Raw genomic sequence first — 20,580 nt, 5'->3', positions numbered from 1 at the left:
CAAAAGGGAATCAGTGACAGCCCGGAGGTTCTGGGGCTTCCGAGTGCAGCCGCGCGGCCCATGCGCCCTGCGCACCTCCCTCCCTGCGCGTACTGCCCCTTACCTGTGCGCGCCCCGCCTCTTGCGCGCTCCCCCTTACCTGTGCGCGTCCTTCCCCCGTGCGCGCTCCCCCTTACCTGTGCGCGTCCCTCACCCGTGCGCGCTCCCCCTTACCTGTGCGCGCCCCTCCTGTGGTCGTTCCTGACTCGTCCGGGCGGATTTGCGGGGCCAATTTGGCAGTGGAGTCCCCGAACGGCAGCGGTCGGGTGGGAAGCCCGGCTCCGCGGAGGGAAAGGGCCTGCGTCGGGCTGCAGACTCCGCGTGGCGGCTCTGGCATCTCAGGCAGGAAGGGCTCGTTGTGGCGCGTTCGGGTCAGGCTCGGGGTCCGCGGTTCCACCTCCTGGTGCGCGCACCCCGCGCGCCCTCTGCCGGGGCCTGAGCCTGAGCATCAATGCGTCTTGGGTCTGTTGCACCCGCTTTCAAGAATCCCGAGTGTTGGGCGCCGCTTCTACAATTTTCTGTATCTCATTTACACCCAGACCCTACGTTTGGGAGAGAGATGAAGAGGCGATACTAGCCTACGCCAGGCATCAGTAACCAAAGAAGCTTCCATCAAATGGAAGCCAACACTGCGCTCCTTACCACTTAGACCGGGGCTGGCAGACTGGGCTCGGGGCCATGTCTTCTGCTGAGGCGCACAGCCTTGCCCACTTGTTTGTGGGGGGTGGTGGCTGTTCTTGCGCGGGTTGGTGGAGCCCAGTGCCTGCCATGTGGAGGCTGCGGCTGGGAAACCTGGTCCTTTGGAGAAAAAGCATCTACCCCGAGCTGGGCAGCCGCGTGGGGGACTCGCCAGCACCTGGAGGTAACGTCAGGCATTTGTCCACGTGCCGGCCTGTGGCACCAAGGAGCCACCCAGACGCCGAGCTCTTGGGGAGGCAGGGCGGCATCGGCACCGCCTCCCCCAGGGGAGCCTGAGGCACGGCAGCGGGCGGAGAGCGGGGCTTTTTTTCACCGCCTTGGCAGCTGGCCCTTCCACTGCTCTTCCAAAAGTGACGACTTCTCAGGACATTTTAGCCGCGCGCCCTTCTTGTGCAGCATGCTGTCTCCCTCACAAGAAGCAGGCCCAGCAGCTTGGGCAGCGGGGTCATTCTGGGCTCCTCCTCCCGCCGCGTGGCGCCTGGAGCATGGTTCTCGTCCTGCAGAGCCCCGGTCAGCCGGTGGGGTCAGGTGAGGTCAAGGGCGTGCCTGTGGGACGTGTTCCCAGGGCCTGCACCTTGGGAGCCAGAGAGCAGACAGGCACTGGTCACTGCCAGCCATGGCTGGCCCCCGCTGTCCTCACTTCTGGCCTTGGGACTCCCTGAGAGTTTGCTGCAGTGACTGGTGATTTGCCTTCAAGTTGCATGGCAGGGGTGGGTGGAAATATTTCCTAAGAAAACTCTTTTCTTCAAAATTTTAAGATTTTCTTACTCTCTCCCACCCTCACTTGGCCTTTAAAGAAAAACAAGTTTACTCGGCAAACCTGTTTTTCTTCCTCGAATGCTTGAACTTAAGTTATATGAATGACGTGGCCAGCCAGGTCTCCGTGGGGTCAGCAGATAACCGTGCTCACCTGGCACCTGACCCCATGGTAACTTAAATGTAGCTACAGCAAGAGGGCATTAGTCGTTACAGAATCGTAAAAAGGAGATCCCAGTGGAAGAAAAAAAACCACAGCAGGTGTCTGTTGTGAGTCATTTAAGTGATTTAAGGAGATGACTTGCAGGGAGCCAGCGTCTGCCTTCCTCCAGGGGAGACAGGTCCGCCGTGGTGATCAGTCTTCCCTCCAGAAGAAAGAGAAAGGTACCTTTTGGAAGGTCCCAGTCCCGGGTTTGTGTTGTCCGTTCTTGTTCTGGGCCTTGTCTTCTTTAAGAAACTTTGTTGGGTATCAGCCGTGTGTTGTGGAATGGCTGTTTGCTGTTTGCAGTTTAGTGGAAGTAAAGAATTAGCATGAACCGTTTCTGGAGGAGCTAGGCGTGTCCAGTCAGGAGGATTGCGGCAGGCAAGCGTCCTTGAAATAAATGGGGAGACTCCCAGGAGCTCGTTTGCTGTTGTGTGGTTAGACCGGTCAGATCTGGGGGAAGCAGGCGTCCTGTGTTCTCAAGTATACCTGAGCCAAGACAAAACACAGACTCTCAGGTGTAAGTTGTAGGAGACCCCGGGGTCTTTGAAAAGTAAGGAATGGTTGTGGGAAGCAAAACCAGAGCTCGATGAGCCAAGCTGTCCTTTGGATTTTGAAAACAAGTGGCTTGTTCTCATGGGACCAAAGGAAATGTGCCTTCTTTACTCTTTCTTTTCCATTTTTGTTGTTTTGTTCCTTTGTCCTTTCAGAAGGGGATGAAAGGTTGAGAAGAGCTGGTGTCAGGCTCGTGGTGAGAACAGGACGGTTTCCCGCACTCGCCTGGCCACCGGGGATCGGTGCGTCCTGGGTATGCAGCCTGCACCCACCCAGGAGCCCCACAGAGCCGTCAGCCTGAAGAGGCTGGTGCGGTGGCTGAGGCAGGGACTCGCTCTGTGAGTGTCCGTACTTCCTGCCCAGCGGCCAGAAGCTTGGTGCCCAGAATTCACAGGAGCTCTGCACAGGGACACTTCCTGGCTCTGACCGCACCGCTGTGGCTTGCTGGGTGTTGTTGGTTTTTTTTAAAAGCCAACACAGATTTATTCACGTACAGTTCTGGGGGTCAGAAGTCTGATATCAAGGTGTGGGCAGGGCTGGTTCCTCCTGTTCCCTCCGATTCCAGCCTCCCAAGCTGCCACGTCCTTGGCTTGTGTCCCCTTCCTCTGACCTGCTTCGATGGTCCCCTCTCCTTTTCTCTCTCATTAAAGAAATCATTAAATTGTGGTCAAACATACACAACTTGTCATCTCAGAAATTTCAGTTTGGTGACCCTGCCAGGGACTGTCCCCACCCAGCGCTGACTCCCCGTTAGCCCTCCCCAGCCTGCTTTCCCTCTGGAGGAGTTTTCCTCTTCCAGATACTCTGAACAGTATCTGTCCTTGTGCGTCTGACTTTTGTAACATAATGTTCTCAGGTTCATCCATGTTATAAAGTGTCAGATTCCTGTTGTTTTTATAGCTAAGCAGTATTCATCATGGGAACATACTGTCTGTCCCACATCGTGCTTACCCATCTGTATTGTGATAGTCCCTGGGTTCCTTCCACCTTCTGGCTGTTGTGAACATTGCCTCGCTTTGTCTGTGTCCCTGTTTCGGTTCCCGCGGACAGACTCAGGAGTGGAATTGCAGGTTCATATGACAATTCTGTGTTTAACGTTTGAGGAACTTTTGACCTGTTTTCCACAGCAGCTGCTCCAATTTTACATTCCCACCAGCAGAGTATGAGGCTTGCCATTCTGCTACTTCTCGTCAACACTTGCTGTTTTCTGGTTTTTCTGGTTGCCATGCGAATGGACGTGAAGTGCTATGTCATGGTTTGATTTGCATTTCTCTAATGATTAGTGATATGGAGTATCTTTTAATGTGCTTCTGGGCCGTCTGTATCTTCTTTGGGGAATGTGTTTTCAAGTCTTTTGCCCATTTTTTTTAAAGTTGGTCATTTGTCATTGAATTCCAGGCACTCTTTATATATTATGGATGCTAGATCCTTATCAGATGTGTGATTTGCAGATATTTTCTTTCATACTATGAGGCATCTTTTCATACTTTCCATAGTGTTCTTTGAAGCAGAAAAGGTTCTAATTTTGATGAAGTCCAATTTACATAGATTGCGGGGGGGGGGCTTGTATGTGTTTTTGGTGTCACATCAAGAGATCCTTGCCTCCCCAAGGTCACAAAATGTTTCCTTGTAAGATTATTATAGTTTCAGCTCTTACATTTGGATCTTTACTCCATTTTGAGTTAATTTTTGTAGATGATATTAGGGAAAAGTTCAGCTTTACCCTTTGCTTATGAACATCCATCTCTCCCAACACTGAATGGTCTTGATGCCCCTGCTGAAAATCAGTGGGCCATTTGCGGGTCCGTTTCTAGCCTGTTTTGTTGTGCTCACCTTCTGTCTGCGTGGCAACACCACACGGTTGTGATTGCCATAGCTTTGTGGTAAACCATAAAGCTCACTCCGTGGGCACTTAATTCACAAGGACTGTGAGCCCTCCAGCCCTGTCCTTGCTTTTCAAGCTTGTTCTGGCTACTTTGGGTCTCTAAATTCCATGACTTTTATGATGGGCGTTTTCTCTCCTACGGAGAAGAAAAATACTTAATGATTTACAATAAATAGAGTAGATGGAAACAGTCGTGACTTGGACAGAGCTGTGTCTTCTAGACTCTCCTGTTGGGGAAGGCCTTCCGACATGGCTTTTGTATCTTTTAAGTTCTGCCTTTAATTGATTTTGAAGACCTCCGGTCCTGGGGAGTTCATCCTAAAAAGTGCTCAGTGAAGAAGTGCGTTTGGTCCCGTGGGGGCTGGGAGGGGCACTCGAGAGACACCTCTCGGGCGAGACCGCGGCGCCAAGTCCGTCCCCTTCCCAGGAGGGCCCCGCTGGCCTGCGCAAGGGCCCCCGAACCTCCCCGACCGCGGAAGACCTCGCTCAGGCAGGATCCGGTTCCGGGGCCGCTCGGCCGGCCTCGGCGCCCCCCCCCCCCCCCCACAGCTGGGGAGGTGAGGCCCGGGAGCGCGCGCAGCGGGAGGGCACCGCTCCCTCCGAGGGGCTGGGGCGCGGGGTCCGGGAGACGCGGTGGCGCTTTAGGAAAGGGCCGGAGGGACGCCGCGCCGAGAACACGCTCCGCGCTTGCGGGAACGGAACCACCGCGTTGGCGAGGCCCGAGGGAGGCCCTTGTGCCGCTGGAGGCCGAGGCCGGGGAATGGGGTTTGCCGCGGGGTCGGAGACGACGTGCCTTTCCGGTCCCGACGGGACGTGGAAAGGTGAACGTGAAGGTCAAAGCACGGAGCAGAGGAGGCCGTTGGGCCGCGGACAGGAGTGGGGGGCGCGGGGCAGGACCCCTGAACCCCACCTGCGGCCTCCTCCTGGTTCTGGGCCCGCGGCCGGAGAGATGCCCCGTGACCGCAGCGAGGGGTCGGAGGAGGCTTGTTCCTAGCACAGGGCTGGCGGGGCGAGGCCGCGGACGACGTGCTGTCGGGGTTCCTGTGGGCGGTGGTGACCAGAGACCGGTGGCGCCGCTGCATTCCCGCCCCAGGGGCTCCGTGCACACGCCCCGCTGCTCGTGCCTGTGTGTGTGTGTGCGTGCGCGCTCTGGGGCTCCGGCGTGCGTGCGCGCTCTGGGGCTCCGGCGTGCGTGCGCGCTCTGGGGCTCTGGCGTGTGTGCGTGCGCGTGCCTAGCACCGGCAGGCTGGGTTTGTGCCCGGGTCGGCCCCTGTGCACCTGTCCGCCCGCAGGGGCTGTTCCCGCCGCTGGTCTGCGCGCTCGTGGACCATCCATGGGGCGCGGCGCGCGCACGCCGGGGCCGAGGGTGGGCCGCGGGGATGCCCTGCGAGGCGCTGAGAGCGACGAACGGGGCCCGCTGCCCGCTTCACGGGCGGCCCCGGGGCGGGCGCAGGTCCGGGCGGCGCGGGGCTGCGCACTAGACCCCAAGGCGAGCTCCGGACGCGCGCCCTCCGGGTCCCTTGCCGGCGGGCCGGGGCGTCCCGTGCCTTCTCCGCCCGAGGAGCGCGGTGTCCGGTGCGCTGGGCCTGGAGGACGCCGAGGACTGGGGGGCGACACGGCCCACGCGCTCGTCGCCTGCGGGGACCATCGTGTCGAGCCCGGAGCCCGCCGCGCGCCCGCCGCTGTGGCCGAGCCCCGCCCTGGGCGCCGCGCCTCCACCCGCCGCCTCCGAACGACCCCGGCGACAGGCGCCGTGGGCTGGGCCCTGGTTGGGGCTAGAAGCAGGCCAGCAGACACCCCAGAATTTCAAGATATCTGGAAATTGGACCACTGTGGGGTCTGCCCGCGGCCACACAGGAGGGACCTGCGACTGCCCCAAGAGCGCGGCTGTGCTCAGGGAAGAGGTGAGAGCCTCACGGAGCGTGACACCCGGAGCCTGTTCCCGCAGCCTACACACCGGCCTGAGGTTAGGGTCGGTGTCCAGGTGCCGCTCTCGCGGGGGAGGAAGAGCCATCCGTGGCTTCTGCCACCGCCTCGGCGCCGATGGTGGGCGCAGCAGACGCCCGGGTGACGGCTTGTCTGTAAACACCGGCAGCAACTACGGGGAACGGAATTTACGGGGAAGTCCGTTGAGAATGACATGCGGGGGAATCTCAGCGAGGGTAGAAATCACCTTGAAAGAGAAGACAGCTGTAGAGTTGGAAAGTACATATTTGTAATTGAAACAAAAAACCCATTGGAGGGGCCCAACGTCACACGTGAGCTTGGAGGCGACCGCTCGCACCGCCGCGGGGGGGGCGGAGCAAATAGGGACACGTCTGGGATCCTCTAGGTGGACGGGTGATGGAGGCTGCTGGCACGTTAGCGTCCTAAACTTAGTTTGGAAATAATTGCTGGTTTCTCCATCTGAATCTGGCTGGACTTTGTGATGGGCCACCAGGGGCTGCAGCAGGGGCGAGGCACTCCCACAGCAGGGGCGGAGGTGTGCGTACCAGCAGGAGTGAAGCTTGGGTACACACAGGGCTGGAGGTGTGGTGCATGCAGCAGGGGTGGAGGTGGGTAGAGCCAGGGGGCTCTGGGGCGGGGGTCTGGAGGCCGCCCGCAGGGGAAAGGCTTAGGGGCTCTGCTCCGCATCCCATGCCAGGCTCACTGCTCCCGCCATCAGCCGTCCTGCTGGCGGAGCCCCCCTCACCCAAGGGCCAAGTCTCCTTCCCGGAGCTGCTTTACCACTTAGCAGACGAGGCACCCGGGGCCGAATTCAAATTTCGAGGCAAGTGGGAGCCTTGCGTTTATAAGCAAAGTTCCCTGCTCCTGCCTTAACTGGGAGAGCAGCAGCCGGGCCTCAGTAGGATGTGTGCTCAGAAGCACGGAGCGGCCCCGAGAGGCAGAGGCTGGGCGGCTGGAATGGTGTTCCGCACACACATCCAGGCCCACGTGGGGTGTGAAGGGCTCAGAGGGGTGACTGAGCTCGAGCCCTCGGGGAGGTCGCTGTAAGCACAGAGGAGAACGTGGTTTTTACCTTACGCCGAATGAGGTCACGTTGTGATGCGTCAAGCTTGCTTGAACGGGGCAAGGAAACACGTGAGGGTTTCTCTGATGTGCAGGCAGGGTTGGCGCTGGGGCTGGTGACTCTCATGTCCCCTTGAGCACTTGTGTTTTCCGGATAAAACAAAGGAAGAGCTGTTAGGGAGAAACGTCTAGGACAGTCTTGTTGCCCAGACGCACCTGTGAGCTCCAGCACCTCCGTCCGGCGTTAGTTGGTGCGGCGCGCAGGGCCGATGGCGGTGGCAAGAGGAGCCCACTGGCCCAGAGCAGCAGGAGCTGCCCCGTCCACCGTGGCAAAGACGTGACGCGCATCTGGGAGGAGGTGGTTCTGGGTCACCTGCGTCCGCGAGAGCTCCTGATGCGCGTGGGAACCCAGCACTTGGGACGGTGCCTTCCCCAGGACTCCCTTCTTGACTCGCCCCGACAGGCTTCTCTGCACTGAGCTGTGCAGCCCCAGCTACCCCGGGCACACCTTTCTACTGCGGGTGTGCACACACACTCCCTGGATCTCTCCGCACAGGCCCCACACACACCAGTGCCCACATCCAGTGTGAGAAAGGGCAGAGGTCACCTCCTGACCATGGTGCTTGGAGCTGGCCTGGCACGGCCACCTCCGCCTGCTGCGCCCACGGACAGGACCACCAGTGCGTGCGTGTGGCCCGCGTGCCCTCTGCTGGCTGTGCCCCTGAGGGACTCCCGGGCCTGGGAGCCCAGAGGGGTCTTTGCCTGCACGAAGGGCTTGGAGCTCCAAGAAACTAGGTGCTGCAGTCCTGAGGAGGAACCGCTCTCATGGAGTGAGGGCCCTGCACCCACAGGCTGGGCCGCAACGAGGTGCAGCCCATGGCCCGTGGGCAGTGCACCCTCCGTGGCTCCTACCCCAGTGGCTTCGGGCCGTCTCCGGGTCCATGCCACGTGCATCCTGCAGCCAAAGCCATTACTGCTCCAACAGCCAGGTTGGCAGAAACGTTCTGAAATCTGAAACCCCGTTTTTTGAACTCCCTTCTTCCAGGAGGAGCAGGGGTGTTCAGTTTGGCTGTCGACATTTCTGGGAGTCCGCCACGTGGGGCTGCTGACCCCAGCCCCTGTGTGCGCCCACAGACAGCCTCTAGGGTCGCTGGTCTTCACCCCTTCTGCTTTGGTTCCTGAGGGTGAAAAACACAAGGGCCTGGCCAGGGGCATCCGGTCCGTGGAGGGCAGAATCATGTCAGGCACCGGTGACCGAGCTGAGCACCCTGAGCTGCCCCTCTTGACCAGGTGGCTCTGCTCTCCGCAGGAAAGCTTCCTGGGCGGGCCTGTGAGCCTCGCCGTGATCATGGCAGGCCTAGCGTGGCCACACGGGGCGGGGCAGCCTCTGAGCCCTCCTGATTCAGAGGCAGGTCTGTCCTCCCGGGAGCCTGAGTCCGGAAGCCGGCAGGCGGGTCGCATACCGTGTGGGAATGTTGGCATCAGCAGCTGGCTGTGAGCGTCCCAGACCTGGGCTGTGCCTGGGGATTGTGCTTGGGAAGCGCCTGGGGCGGGGGGACGTGTGCAGGAGGCCAGGACTAGCCAACACAGGGCAGAGAGAGGTCAGACGGCACGTGGGGGTCATGTGGAAACAGTGTCTGGGCAAGAACGTTGTTCCAGGCGCTGGAGGTGTCCGCTGGGTGCCGCCCGGCGGCGCCGTGGCCCGCCTGGTTGGAGGGAAGGAGACACCAGTGTGATGCCCAGGGCTGGCGTGGCCATCCAGGGCTCAGCAGCCCAGGGAACCCGTGAAGGGCGACGCGACGCGTGCAAGGCTGTTCCTTTCCAGCCGCTCTGTGGACCTCTTAGCACGCTCCGGAAGGTTCCCGTAGAAGGGACTGCTGCAGGCCAGAGCCTCGGCCCCAGCGTGGGCCACGGTGACCCCACTTGTGTCTGCGCCGGTGCCTGGTCTTCGCGTCCCCCACGGGACATGTCCTGCCGTTCACCCTCGCGCCTCTATGGGGCGTCTGGGCAGGCCTCACGTGCACCGTTGCTCTTCCCCTTTTCACCGAGTTGTGAGAGTTCTCTCGGACTCCAGGAACACGTCCCTCCCCAGGTCGGCGTGCCCGACGGACATGTGCGCATTCCCTGGGAGCCCCTGGCTGGTCCCTTTGTTTCTTACCTGATCGTTCAGAGGTGACGTTTTCAGTTTGGTTGAAATCGAGGCTATTAATATTTCCTTCTCATTTTGCAAATTTTTGCTCTATCTTGCAAAAATGGCCTAGGCTCCACTTGCAAGCATTTCCCTCCGTACGTCTTCCAGGAGTTTTGTGATGCTAGCTCTCGCGTCCACTTTGAGGTAAATGCTGGGTGTGGTGTGAGGTGAGGGTTAGGGTTAGCCCTTCTGTGCACAGTCCGGCCTGATCTATCGTCCGGGCAGAGCTGCCGGCCACCACGGGAATGGGCTCTCCGGCCGCCATCCCGATCCAGAGGCCGGTTCTCGGGCTCTCACCGCAAACGAGACGGTGGCCCTTAGCAGGTTGAGTAATTTCTTTTCTGTTCTTGGTGTTCTGAGAGGTTGTCCTTGTACCTTGATTGGGTGTTGGGTTTTGTCAAATGCTTTTCCTGTATCTATTAAAATGATCGTATTTTTTCCTGATTCTCAAATGTTAAACCAAACTCGGATGTGTAGGATCAGCGCATCATGGTCAAGACGGGCGTGTGTCTGGATCAGACTGTTGATAGTCTGTGAGGGACTCGTGCATCTCTGTCCACAAGGGACAGTGCGCTGTGGTTTCCTTGTGGTACTTTTGTCTGGTTTTGGCCGCACGTGAATGCTGACCTTCTAGGACGGGTTGAAATACTCTCCCTCCCTTATTTTATGAAGGAGTTTGTGATTTTGTGTTCTCCCCTGCTGTAATGGTTGGTAGAATGCACCATTGATGGTTTTAGGTTATGAATTCCACCATTTAACTGTTTGGATTTCTGTTCTTAACTGGCCTCTCTCAGGGGGGTTGTCCACTTTATCTGAGCTGTTGAACTTCCTGGTCTAAACGTGTTAATAACCCCCTTTCTCCCTTATTAACATCTTTGGCTGACATTCGACCCGTTCTGCTTGGGCCTGTGCTCTCTTCGCTCCCAGATTCCTCCCTCTCTCCAGAGGTGACCGCCATCCCAGATCGGCCTTTGCTTTGTGTTTCCTTCTACTTCTTTCAACCGTCTGCATCTCTAAAGAAAGATCGATTGCTTTATAGACACTTAGTTCTGGCCAGTAGAAAAATAATGAGCCAAAAATGCAAACCAAAACAGAGTTAGTGGTTTTACAATAGTTCGATTAAAAAGGTGTAAAGAAGTAGATGAGCTTAATTATAATAATATATTTTATTTAACTAAGATACACAAAATGTTATGTCAACACGTAATCAATAGAAAAATACCAATGAGATATGATGACTACGTCTTCAGAATCGTGTGTGTGGTTTTTGTTTATTTGTTTTAAGATTTTATTTATTTATTTGACAGAGATCACAAGCAGGCAGAGAGGCAGAGAGAGAGCAGGAAGCAGGCTCCCTGCTGAGCAGAGAGCTCGATGTGGGACTCGATCCCAGGACCCTGAGACCATGACCTGAGCCGAAGGCAGAGGCTTAACCCACTGAGCCACCCAGGCGCCCCCAGAATCGTGTGTGTCACACTCGCTGCCTGTCCCCCGGGCCCAGCTCCCACACCCGAAACCCATGTGCTTGGGGACTGGGCATCAGGTGTTCAGCTGCAGGCAACCTACCAGAAAATGCCTGTGGATTTTCACTAAGTAGGAGTTGAAAACAGGACGCCTAGGTCTTGTTTTGCAAAAGTTCCCGAATAGCATTATGAAACCGGTTTTTCTGACTGTCAGAGGAGGAATGGAGCACATTTGTGGGGACTGATGTCTTGGGTTTGCTAGAAAATGCTGGTGTTCAGGGGCCCGTCTATGATGTCTGGGGATGGGGAGCCCCTGGATTCCAGGACCCTCGAACCCCTCCCAACACACCAAAAACCTGATTTGCAGAAAGCAAGGCACAAGGTCCCTGATCCCAAGAGCCAGACAGGCCACTCCAGGGAGTTGGTCCAGCTGCAGGCCCGCTGGTCTGATTTCTGTCTCTAGAGATTACAAGTCCTGTCTTTAGGGTTTTGTGTAGATGAAGGTTGCCTTCCTTGACTCCGTGAAGGCCACCACTATCTGTCTACTCATGGCTGTGCTCCGAGCTGCCGAGGGGAGGGCCCCTGCACTCTGTTCCACGGCGTCGGTCGCTCGTGTTGAATAACATTTCGGTTGCTTCCAGTTTTGTCCGTTGTGCTTTCAGTGTTCGCAGTTTTTGCGTGGACGTAGCTCTTATTTTCCTGGGACACCCAGGGTGGCGTGGCCGGTTGTGCGGACAGTCTGGGCACCCATACTGCTGTTTGCAAGTAGGTGTGTGTGCACCGTCCCTTCCCCGTGTCTGAGATCACAGCTGGTGGTGTCAGTCTTTGATTTTAGCGCCCGTGAGGCTGTCTCGTGTCTCATTACAGCCAGATTTCCCTGCCCCTGGCACCCACTTCCCTTGACCCCAGGTGAGGAATGGGGAGAATGCCCTACCGTTTCCAGACACCCCTGGAAGTGTGACCATATGTAGGAGAGGGGTCTTTGTAGAGGGGCCTGAGGGTCTTGGGATGGGAGACGATCCTAGACTGTGCAGGCGGGCAGGGCACGCAGGTGTTGTGAAGAGGAAAGTCCTCCCAGACCAACCCACCCGAACGTTAACCCGACCCCAGTCACTACCCCAGCAGGCTTTGCCGCAGAAATTGACGAACTCAAAAAAAAAAAAAAAAAAGGAGAAGAAGAAAGAAAAAAAGAAATTGGGAGCCTGGGTGGCTCAGTTGGTTAAGCAACTGCCTTCGGCTCAGGTCATGATCCCGGAGTCCCGGGATCGAGTCCCACATCGGGCTTCCTGCTCCACGGGAAGTCTGCTTCTCCCTCTAACCTTCTCCCCGCTTATGCTCTCTCACTCTCTCAAATAAATAAATAAAATCTTTAAAAAAAAAAAAAGAAAAAAGAAAAAAAGAAATTGACCAACTTATTCCAAAATCTTTTGGAAATGCAAAACTTTAGAACAGCCGAAATCCACGTGGAGAAGAGCAGGGTTAGAGGCCAGCACTGCCGGCCTCCATGGCCGTGTGTCGGCACAAGGACAGACACACAGACCACTGATCCCTTGTGGACGGGGTCAGTGGAGAAGATGTGCTGGGACGTCCACCTGTCCACGTGCAGGAAAATCGATGTTGGAAAAACTCACACCGTTTATGAAAAGTTAGCTCAAAATGGATCCGAGAACCAAATGCGAAACTTAATACCATGAAGCTTACAGAAGAGAACAGAAAAAAACTTCTTTGTGATCGTGGGTTAGGCAAGAAGCCGTGGGGTGAGACACGGCCGCTCCGGTCCCGAGAGGGACACTGGGCAGGTAGGCTTCATCAGCCCAGTGGATGTCTTGAAGGACGAACCAGGAGCCTGGGGTGCGGTTGCAGACCATGTCCAGCAAAGGCCTCGAGTCCCGAGTGGGAGAGTTCCATGGAGTATTGCAGAGTCTAAGGACACAAACATCCCAGTAGAAAGGGGACCAGTGACTTGAACGGATGCTCCATCGGGTTTGGTGTCTGGATGGCAAATTAGCATAGCCTCAGGGGTCATTAGGAGGGTATGGCGTGCCCAGTGAGACACACACCTGTTAGCAGTCTGAAATGGAAAAGGCCATGGTGCCCGGTGTTTGTGGGATGCGGCCGGCTAGAGCGGAGCCCAGAGTCGGCTGGAGCAGAAAGAACCTTGGACAGCGGAGCCGTTTTCTACCCACACCCGCTCCCTGCCACGTGCTCCGTCTGCACAGAAGCCACACGCCCTGGGCTGCTCGCGGGCCCACCAGCAGGCGTGTGGAAAAGCAAGTGTGGTTTACTGAGCGCAGGAAACCGGAGAGGAGGAGCGCAGGCGGTGGGACCCCGTTTGCGCAGCACCTGGGAAACGCCGGCCGCCGTTCGTGACGGGAAGTGAACCAGCCGTTGCCTGTGTTGGGGCTGGGGGGCGGCCTGGGTGCGAGGAAGCTTGCAGGGGCGGCCAGCTCAGAACCAGGAGTGTGGTGTGCGGCTCAGGCGTGCACACGTGGGTGAGTTTCTCCAACCGTGTATACACGTGTGTAGCTTGCTGCATGCTTTAGTGAAACTACAAAAGTCCCGTAACCGAGGGAAGATGCCCGTGGGCAGCCAGATGCACGCTCTGGAGCCTGGGGGCAACTAGGGGTCTGGGGGTGGCCCACGGAGCAGCGCTCAGCACCCCCACACTGGAGACGAAGGGTGTGCCTGTCGTGGCGGCACGTTTGTGTCCCCCACATTCAATGTAGCAGAATCGGGGGACCTTTGGGAGGCACTCAGGTTAGAGGAGGTCATGGGGTGAGGCCCCCGTGATGGGACCAGTGGCCTGGTCAGAAGTGACAGCAGGGCTTGCGGCAGGAGGCTCTCGGGCTCCGACACCGGCCTCCAGAGCCGTGTGTGTCCGCCGGACCAGCCCCACGTGTGGTGCTGACAGCAGCCCGTGTCCACGGAGATGGTGCCGATGAGCGGGAGGACACTGGCGCCGGAGAGTGGCCATCCTCGCCCCCCGGTCCCAGTCCCTGCCCGCCAGCCCTTCCCCTACACCCCACACAGCATCAGATTGAAACATGATTCGTTCGCAGTCTGCAGGGCGTCTGGAACTATAGTCGGGTGAACTTCTGAGAGGCTGTTGAACCCTCAGGCCCCATCCTGCTGGCCTGCCTGCCTCCTGACCTCTGGGCTCCCGCGGGCTGCAGGGCGGGTCTGCAGTGCCGGGAACAGGGCCGGCCTCAGCCCTGCTCTGGCCTCATTTCTTCGCAAATTTCCCAAGAGAAAACTCCACGCGTGGGTGTCTCCCGTCCCCGTGGCGGCTGTCGTCCCCACGGAGAGATGCGAGCTTCCGCGGGGAGCAGGGGACCGCAGGCGGGTCCCTCCTCACTGGCCCGTCTCCTGGCAGGAGCAGTAGCTGCACTCGGGACTGTGGCGGCGCCACTCTGGGTGCCTGTGTGGGAGCGCTCTGTGTCTCGGAGTTTGTTTTGTAAACAGATGCCTGGAAAAGACACTTAAAAGTGAGAACACTTAGTTGTCCCCAAGTTAACAGCTGTTAATAAAATAAGTAAAACTGGCTGTGTTCCCCTTTTCGGGTAGGGCTCTGAGTCCTACGGACGTGCACAGATCCGTGGACCCACCCCAGCCTGGCTCGTTTTGTGTAAGATGGTGACAAGTGTCTGGTTGTGTGCCCCAGGGCTCTGCCTGCCCCTCGTCCCCGGGAAAATGCAAGTTATGAGACGGTCAGACAGGCCACTGATGTTTCCCACAAAGAGGAAGCCCAGTGATGTTCGTGGTGGACACTGCGTTCCCAAGAATTGCTAACAGCCGTCCACGTGGGGTGGACGTGTGTGGGCTGGAGTGAGGGGTCTCAGAGCCGGGGAGGCTCCAGGCAAACACAGGTGACGCCATCCTCCCCGAGCGTCATGGAAGCCAGCCAGGCGGTGGAGGGAGCTGCCGCGGAGAGTGGGTGTCTGCTCTGTGGCCTGTGGGAGGAGGCAGGCCTGTCCTCCCGGGACCGTGGAAACCCCGTCCAGGCACAGTCGAGCTCGGACAGCGTGGGGTTTCAGGGAGCCGACTCTGCAGGAAAATCCATGCGTGACTTTTGACTCCCCCAAAACTTAACTGCCAATAGCCGTCTGTTGGCCAGAAGCCTCATCCGCAGTGTAACGGCAATAACGCGTGTATTATGGTCTGTGTTCCTCCAGAGAAGTAAGCCAGAGAAAAGGAAACGTACAAAGAAAACCGTAAGGAAAATGCGTTTACGGCACTGTCTTGTATTTATTTTTAAAAATTCCCGTGTACGTAGACCCGCGCAGTTCATACCTGTGTTGTGCAATACAGCGGTGCTCTGGGAACTTGTGGAAACGCCTCCTGGCCACCGGGGGAGGAGGGAGGGCTGGCGGAGGGGGCAGGAGCTGGTTCCCATGGGGTCCCAGGCTGCGGCGTAATTCCCACCCGCTTCCAGGCCGCACAACGAGGGAGAGACTGTCCGAGATTCTGGATTCTGGATCCAGCCTGGAACTGAGGATCTGGCCTGTTCTCGTGGACATTGTTCTCGTGGGCGTCATGTGGTCACGCCGTGCCCGTGACCTGCCGCTGGCCTGAGTCCAGGTTTTATCCTTCAGAAGTGCCTGCGTGTCCTGGGCCCTGCGCTCCGCCAGCCAGGCCCATTGCCCTGTGACGCCTTCCTGCCGCCCTTTGTTTTCATCAGGGAGACGGAGCTCCCTCTCCACCCTCTGGCCTCAGGGGGCCGGCACAACCCGATGCCGCTCACGCAGGAAGCCTGGCTCCCACGGACGGGGCGACCCTACTTGGCGCAGGGGGCGGCCGCTCCGGGCACAGCCGCCGCCCACACTTTATCATTTTCTGCAACAACAACAAACAGCTGGGATTGTGTTAGGAATTACGTTTATTTTGTAGATGAATTGGAAAATGTTGACATCTTAATATTTACTCTTTTGGCCCATGAAAATGGGATGTCCTTCCATTTATTTAGGTTTTTGTTTCAAAGATGTTTCATGGGGCGCCTGGGGGGCTTAGCAGGTTGAGCCTCTGCCTTCGGCTCAGGTCATGATCTCAGGGTCCTGGGATCGAGTCCCGCATCGGGCTCTCTGCTTAGCAGGGAGCCTGCTTCCTCCTCTCTCTGCCTAATTGTGATCTCTGTCTGCCAAATAAATAAATAATCTTTTTAAAAATCTTTTAATCTTTTAAAAATCTTTTCATGATCTTCAGTGTAAAGTCTTGTACAAGCCTTGTTACGTTTATTTCTGAGTGTCTTTTTTGTGCTGTTGTGAATCAGTGTTTTCTTAATTTTGTTTTTGGATTGCTCATTACGAGTATATAGAAATACAGTTGAGTTTTGTACGTCTCATGTCCAGGACCTTTGCTGAACTCACTTGTCAGTTCAGGGGTGTGTGTGTGTGTGTTCGTACGCCTTTGGGTTTTACACTCACAGGACTGTGTCGTCTGCAAATTGAGACCATTTCACTTCTTCATTCCCAAAGTATTATAAAATGCCTTTTATTTTTCTCATTTCCTAAGTGTTTTGCCTAGAACTTGTAGCACACTGTCAACTAGACGTGGCGAGAGCACAGAGTCTTGTCTTATCCCTGATCTTCGGGGAAACGCGTTTAGTGTTTCAGCATTTTCGTACGGCACCAGCGGTGGGGCTTTGCAGATGCCCTTTAACAGGTCGCGAGGGGCCTGTCTAGTCCCAGGTGGACGAGTCCTGTCATGAAAAGGCGCTGAGTTTTGTCAAATGCTTTTTCTGCATCTGTCGAGATGGTCGTGTGGTTTCATCCTTTGTCTAGGAATGTGACGCGTCACATGGCCTGTGTCGTTGTGTGTCAACCAGCCTTGCCGTCCGGGTAAACTCCACGTGGTCGTGCTGTAGAACGGACTCCGTTCGCTGGTTCCTCGTTGAAGATTTTTGCAGCTGTATTCCTAGGGGTCCTGCCGCAGTTCTGTGGTACTTCGGACGGGCTTTGGACCCGGGCAGAGCTGGTCACACGGAATGAGTCAGGAAGGGCTCCCTGCCGCCATCTGCGTTTGCGGAAGACTGCGACGGGCGGGTGTCAACTCGTGCAGCGTGGGGCGGAGCTCGCTGACCCTCCGGACCTATGTCGTGGGCTTTGTGTTTCTGTTCCAAGTGCTCTCCCAGCCTCTCGTGGGTCTGGCCATCGCTTCTGCTGCTGCTTCAGTCAGTTTTCGATGTTCGTGTCTTTGGAGGATCCCCTCCGTTTCGCCTGAACATGGCAGTTCTTTCTTGCCACAACTAAAAGCAACATGTTTACGTTTGTGTTCATGTGAAACTTGACCGTCCCTCCAAAGCAGGGGGCCTCCTCCTCGACCCCGGTCGGCGAGCGCTCGCCCAGGATCAGGACCCGGACCCGGTGGAGCCTCCGGTTCTTCTGGCCCCTCCTCCGCGTCCCCGTGTGCTGGGTCTGGCTGCAAAGTCCCTTGAACGTCCCTACAGAGAAGAGGAAGTTCTTTTGTCACTTTCTGAATTACATTTTGTGGAAAATAAATTGTACGTTGCTTGTGACGAGCTGTTATTTTCTGGTCTTTGCTTCTAGGTGTTTACCTCCAATGGCCCGACTGTGATTATGCCCACCTGGTTCTGCTCTCGAGCATGGTTTTCCCACGTGGGCCCATTTGATGAAGGCGGGCAGGTAAGTGTGGGCCCTCGTGGCTCCCCTCCTCTGGGGTCAGGGGACGTGCCGTCATCCCCTGGGAGTCAGTCCCCCAGCCCTACTCACCTGGCTACTGTGCTCCCTCCGGGGACCCAGGGCCTCAGAAACATCTGTAAAGGCTTGTCCAGCCCTCCCGCAGCTGGCTGGGCTGAGCTTCCCCGAGAGCGTCTGGGGATTTCTGCATGAGGGCTGCAGGCGGCCCCAGGCCCCCCCGTCCTGGTGTAAAGCTGTCAGCCATGCCGCCCCGGGGGACCGCAGCAGAGGGACAGGTGGCCCCGGGCATTCTGTCCAAATGAGGCTGGGCTCTTCCTCCAAATCCTCTCCCACCTGTGGGGCCACTGCAGCCCTCACAGAGCTCGAGCGTGAGCCGCAGAGATGGGGACCCGACCTCTCGCCTGGGCTCTCCGGCCTCACCCCACACCCCGCAAACAGTCTCACAGTTAACGCTCCTGCACCCAATTAAAAAGTTAAGTATAGGGTCTGTTTATTTTCCCTTAAACTTCCCTTAAACGAGGCTTTGAGAAGGTGAGGTCTGGTCTCTGCAGTGGGAGGAGGCGGAGCAGGCGTGTGAAGGGCTCACCAGGCCTTCGCTGTTGGACTTGGATGCGGCCCCATGTCCACCACCCCCACCAGCCGCTGCGCTGGGGGCAGGAGGGAGCCTGGACGCACAGAGGCGGCAGAGGGTCTGGGCCACAGGGTCCTGGAGACCCCGGGCTGGGAGGCAGGGGCAGCGACTCAGGCCTTGGAACCTTGGCCACTGTCCCGCTGTGAGCCCCTTCTGCTCTGAGCCTGCTTCCCTCCTGCCGACATCAGGGCCGGCCCCGTAGACCCTCAGCTCAGGGCCAAGTCCAGCCCCATCCTGACCCCACCCAGCCTCCCTCCTTGCCTGTCATCTTGGAGGGCGAGGCCTCCACTGCCCGCGCCCCCCATGCTGGACCGAGTCCCTCACAGCTGCCCAGACTCAGCCTCCAGGAGGAGAGTCGTTCTCACACATCGACCGGCCAGAGCGCCCGGGGGACCGGCCAGCAGCATCAGCAGCGGGACGGGAATCGGGCCTGGCCCAAGCCGGTCTCCCCACCAGCAGCCCTCACATTCCCAGAGTTGACCCGAGCAGGGAGCACCTGTGCCGCCATCCGACCGTGCTCCTCCTGGCCCGGGCCTGGCCACCCCTCACAGGCACGTGGGTCACCCCACCCCGTACTGACTGGCCTTCCCGTCTCACCCCCTGCCGGGATGGGAGACCAGGTCACGTTGTCACAGACGGTGGTTGGGCACCATCCCTGTGCTCCTGTTTCTCCCCCCAAATCCATACCTCGGAGAGAACTTGTGCGCGTGTGGCACAACCCTGCCCCGGGCCCCCAGTCCCGGGGCCTCAGGTCCACCAGGGGCAGCAGGCGCCACGGCCGGAGGGATGGCACAGCTAAGTTCTCCCTGATGGTGCGCCGGCAGCCCGGTGCGGGGGAGCCCCGGCAGGTGCCACGGAAAGCCACTGTTCTTGTTGGACCATGAATCCGTGCTTTCACGTTCTTCTGCAGAAAATAGCCCAGAAACCGTCATCAGGACATTGCCTGGGAAACCTGGATCTAAAGATCTGACACCCCCTAATTCGCAGCCCTGAGCAGTCGCAGAATTCAAAGTACATCAGGACTTTCAGCTCAAAGTAGTTCTTCCTGGAGAAGAAGCCCCTGGGGGTAAAGAAAGCCCTTGCGTCCCTTCGTGTGGGGGCTCAGCGACCAGAGAGCAGAGATGAGGGATCAGGGACCGAAATCAGAGTTCAGGGACTAGATTGAGGACCAGGGATCAGAGACCAGGGACCAGGAACCTAGAGACTAGGAACCAGCAATCAGAGCTACGGGACCAGGGATCAGGGACCAGAGATCATCCTTCAGTCACTAGGGGTCAGAAATCAGAGACTGGGGATCAGGAAGAAGGGGTCGGGCCGGGACTAGATCTGTGTTGGGGCTGGGGCAGGTGGGGGGCCTGGGGCGTCAGGAGGTAGATCCCAGATGTCAGCAGAGCCCCCCATCAAGAGAAGGACATCAGGTGTTTCCATCGTTCTTTGATGCCATTCCCAGAGAAACCGGTCGAGCTGAAGTTGTTCGGGGAGCGGGCTCCTGGGGGAGCACAGCTGCCCGGAGAACCGGACGTTGGGGACTGACCCTCAGGTGATTCTCCTTGGGCCTCGGTGAAGAGCCAGGGTCTACCCGGGGCTAAGAGCCTGTGGTTCCTCCTCTGTGGAGAGAAGGGCAAGTGGCCGCAGCAGCAGGAAGCAGTCCAGGTGCTGAATGACGGAGCAGGGCACCAGGGTGCGGACTGGTGACTCCGCGAGTGTGCTGTGGCCTGGGGCACGGAGACAGCGGCGAGCTGGAATGTACAAGGTGGACAGGTTTTTAATCAGGAAAGGCACCAGCAGAGGTGGCTGGTGGGGGACGGGAGTCTGAGGTTTGGAGGTGGGTACAGGCACGGCCCAGGACCGTGTCCAGCCGCGGTCACAGCCTTGGCACCAGGCTCAGGAATCTGAATGCGCCAGGAGGCCCTTCTGCGAAGAGAAGAGTAACAGAAGGGCTCTTGTTGGTTCTGAGCTGGCCTGGGTGGGAAGGCCTGGAGAAGGCTCGTCACTGCCCAGGGGGACTGGAGGCCCAGAGAGGCCACGCGGCGGACGCTTTTCCGATGTGCTTTTTCTGTCTGATGGGAGGCCGCCTGCCCTCCCCTCCCCGCGCAGCCCAGAGGCCCTGCAGTGGCCGAGACGTCCCGTGGTCGTTTGTGTTTCCCAGATGACGTCGGGTGCTGAAGGGTTGTCGGGTGCTGATTGGCTCTTTATTTTACGACGTGTCCAAATCCCTTGCCCACTTCCCGGTGGGCGGTGTTGGTTGCCAGGTGGTCCGTGTTCTCTGTCAGGTACCGGCTCGCGGAGGTTTCCTCCCGTCGCAGTTTCTCTGTTCTGGGACCTCCTCCTTTCCACTTGCCTGCCCATCCCGAGTTCTGTCCTGTGGGCTTCGGGACAGTGAGGCCGCGGCTTCCATCCTGGTTTGTCTGCTTTGTCCCTGCCCCGTGGTGCCGCTCGGGACACCAGCCTGTGCCTGGAGCCGCGTCTCCTGGCGACGTCCGCGACTAGGCCCCTG

General features: G+C 58.0%; 1 protein-coding gene across 7 annotated transcripts in view; it reads left to right on the top strand.

Annotated features, from left to right (window-relative positions):
• B3GNTL1 (UDP-GlcNAc:betaGal beta-1,3-N-acetylglucosaminyltransferase like 1) overlaps positions 1–20,580 on the top strand; it is a 72,108-nt gene that overhangs the window by 40,711 nt on the left and 10,817 nt on the right. For all 7 annotated transcript variants that reach the window (XR_006815860.1, XR_006815861.1, XR_006815859.1 and 4 more), the window contains one exon: positions 17,342–17,437. Coding sequence is in view for 2 of the 7 variants with exons in the window: in XM_045984085.1 (XP_045840041.1) it covers positions 17,342–17,437 (96 nt within the window). In the remaining 5 variants the exon portion in view is untranslated. The remainder of the gene's footprint in view (positions 1–17,341; positions 17,438–20,580) is intronic.

Source organism: Meles meles, chromosome 18, assembly GCF_922984935.1.
Source record: "Meles meles chromosome 18, mMelMel3.1 paternal haplotype, whole genome shotgun sequence".
Classification (NCBI taxonomy): Eukaryota; Metazoa; Chordata; class Mammalia; order Carnivora; family Mustelidae; genus Meles; species Meles meles.
Note: the sequence above shows the minus strand (reverse complement) of the source record. Positions and strands in the feature narration are given on the sequence as shown.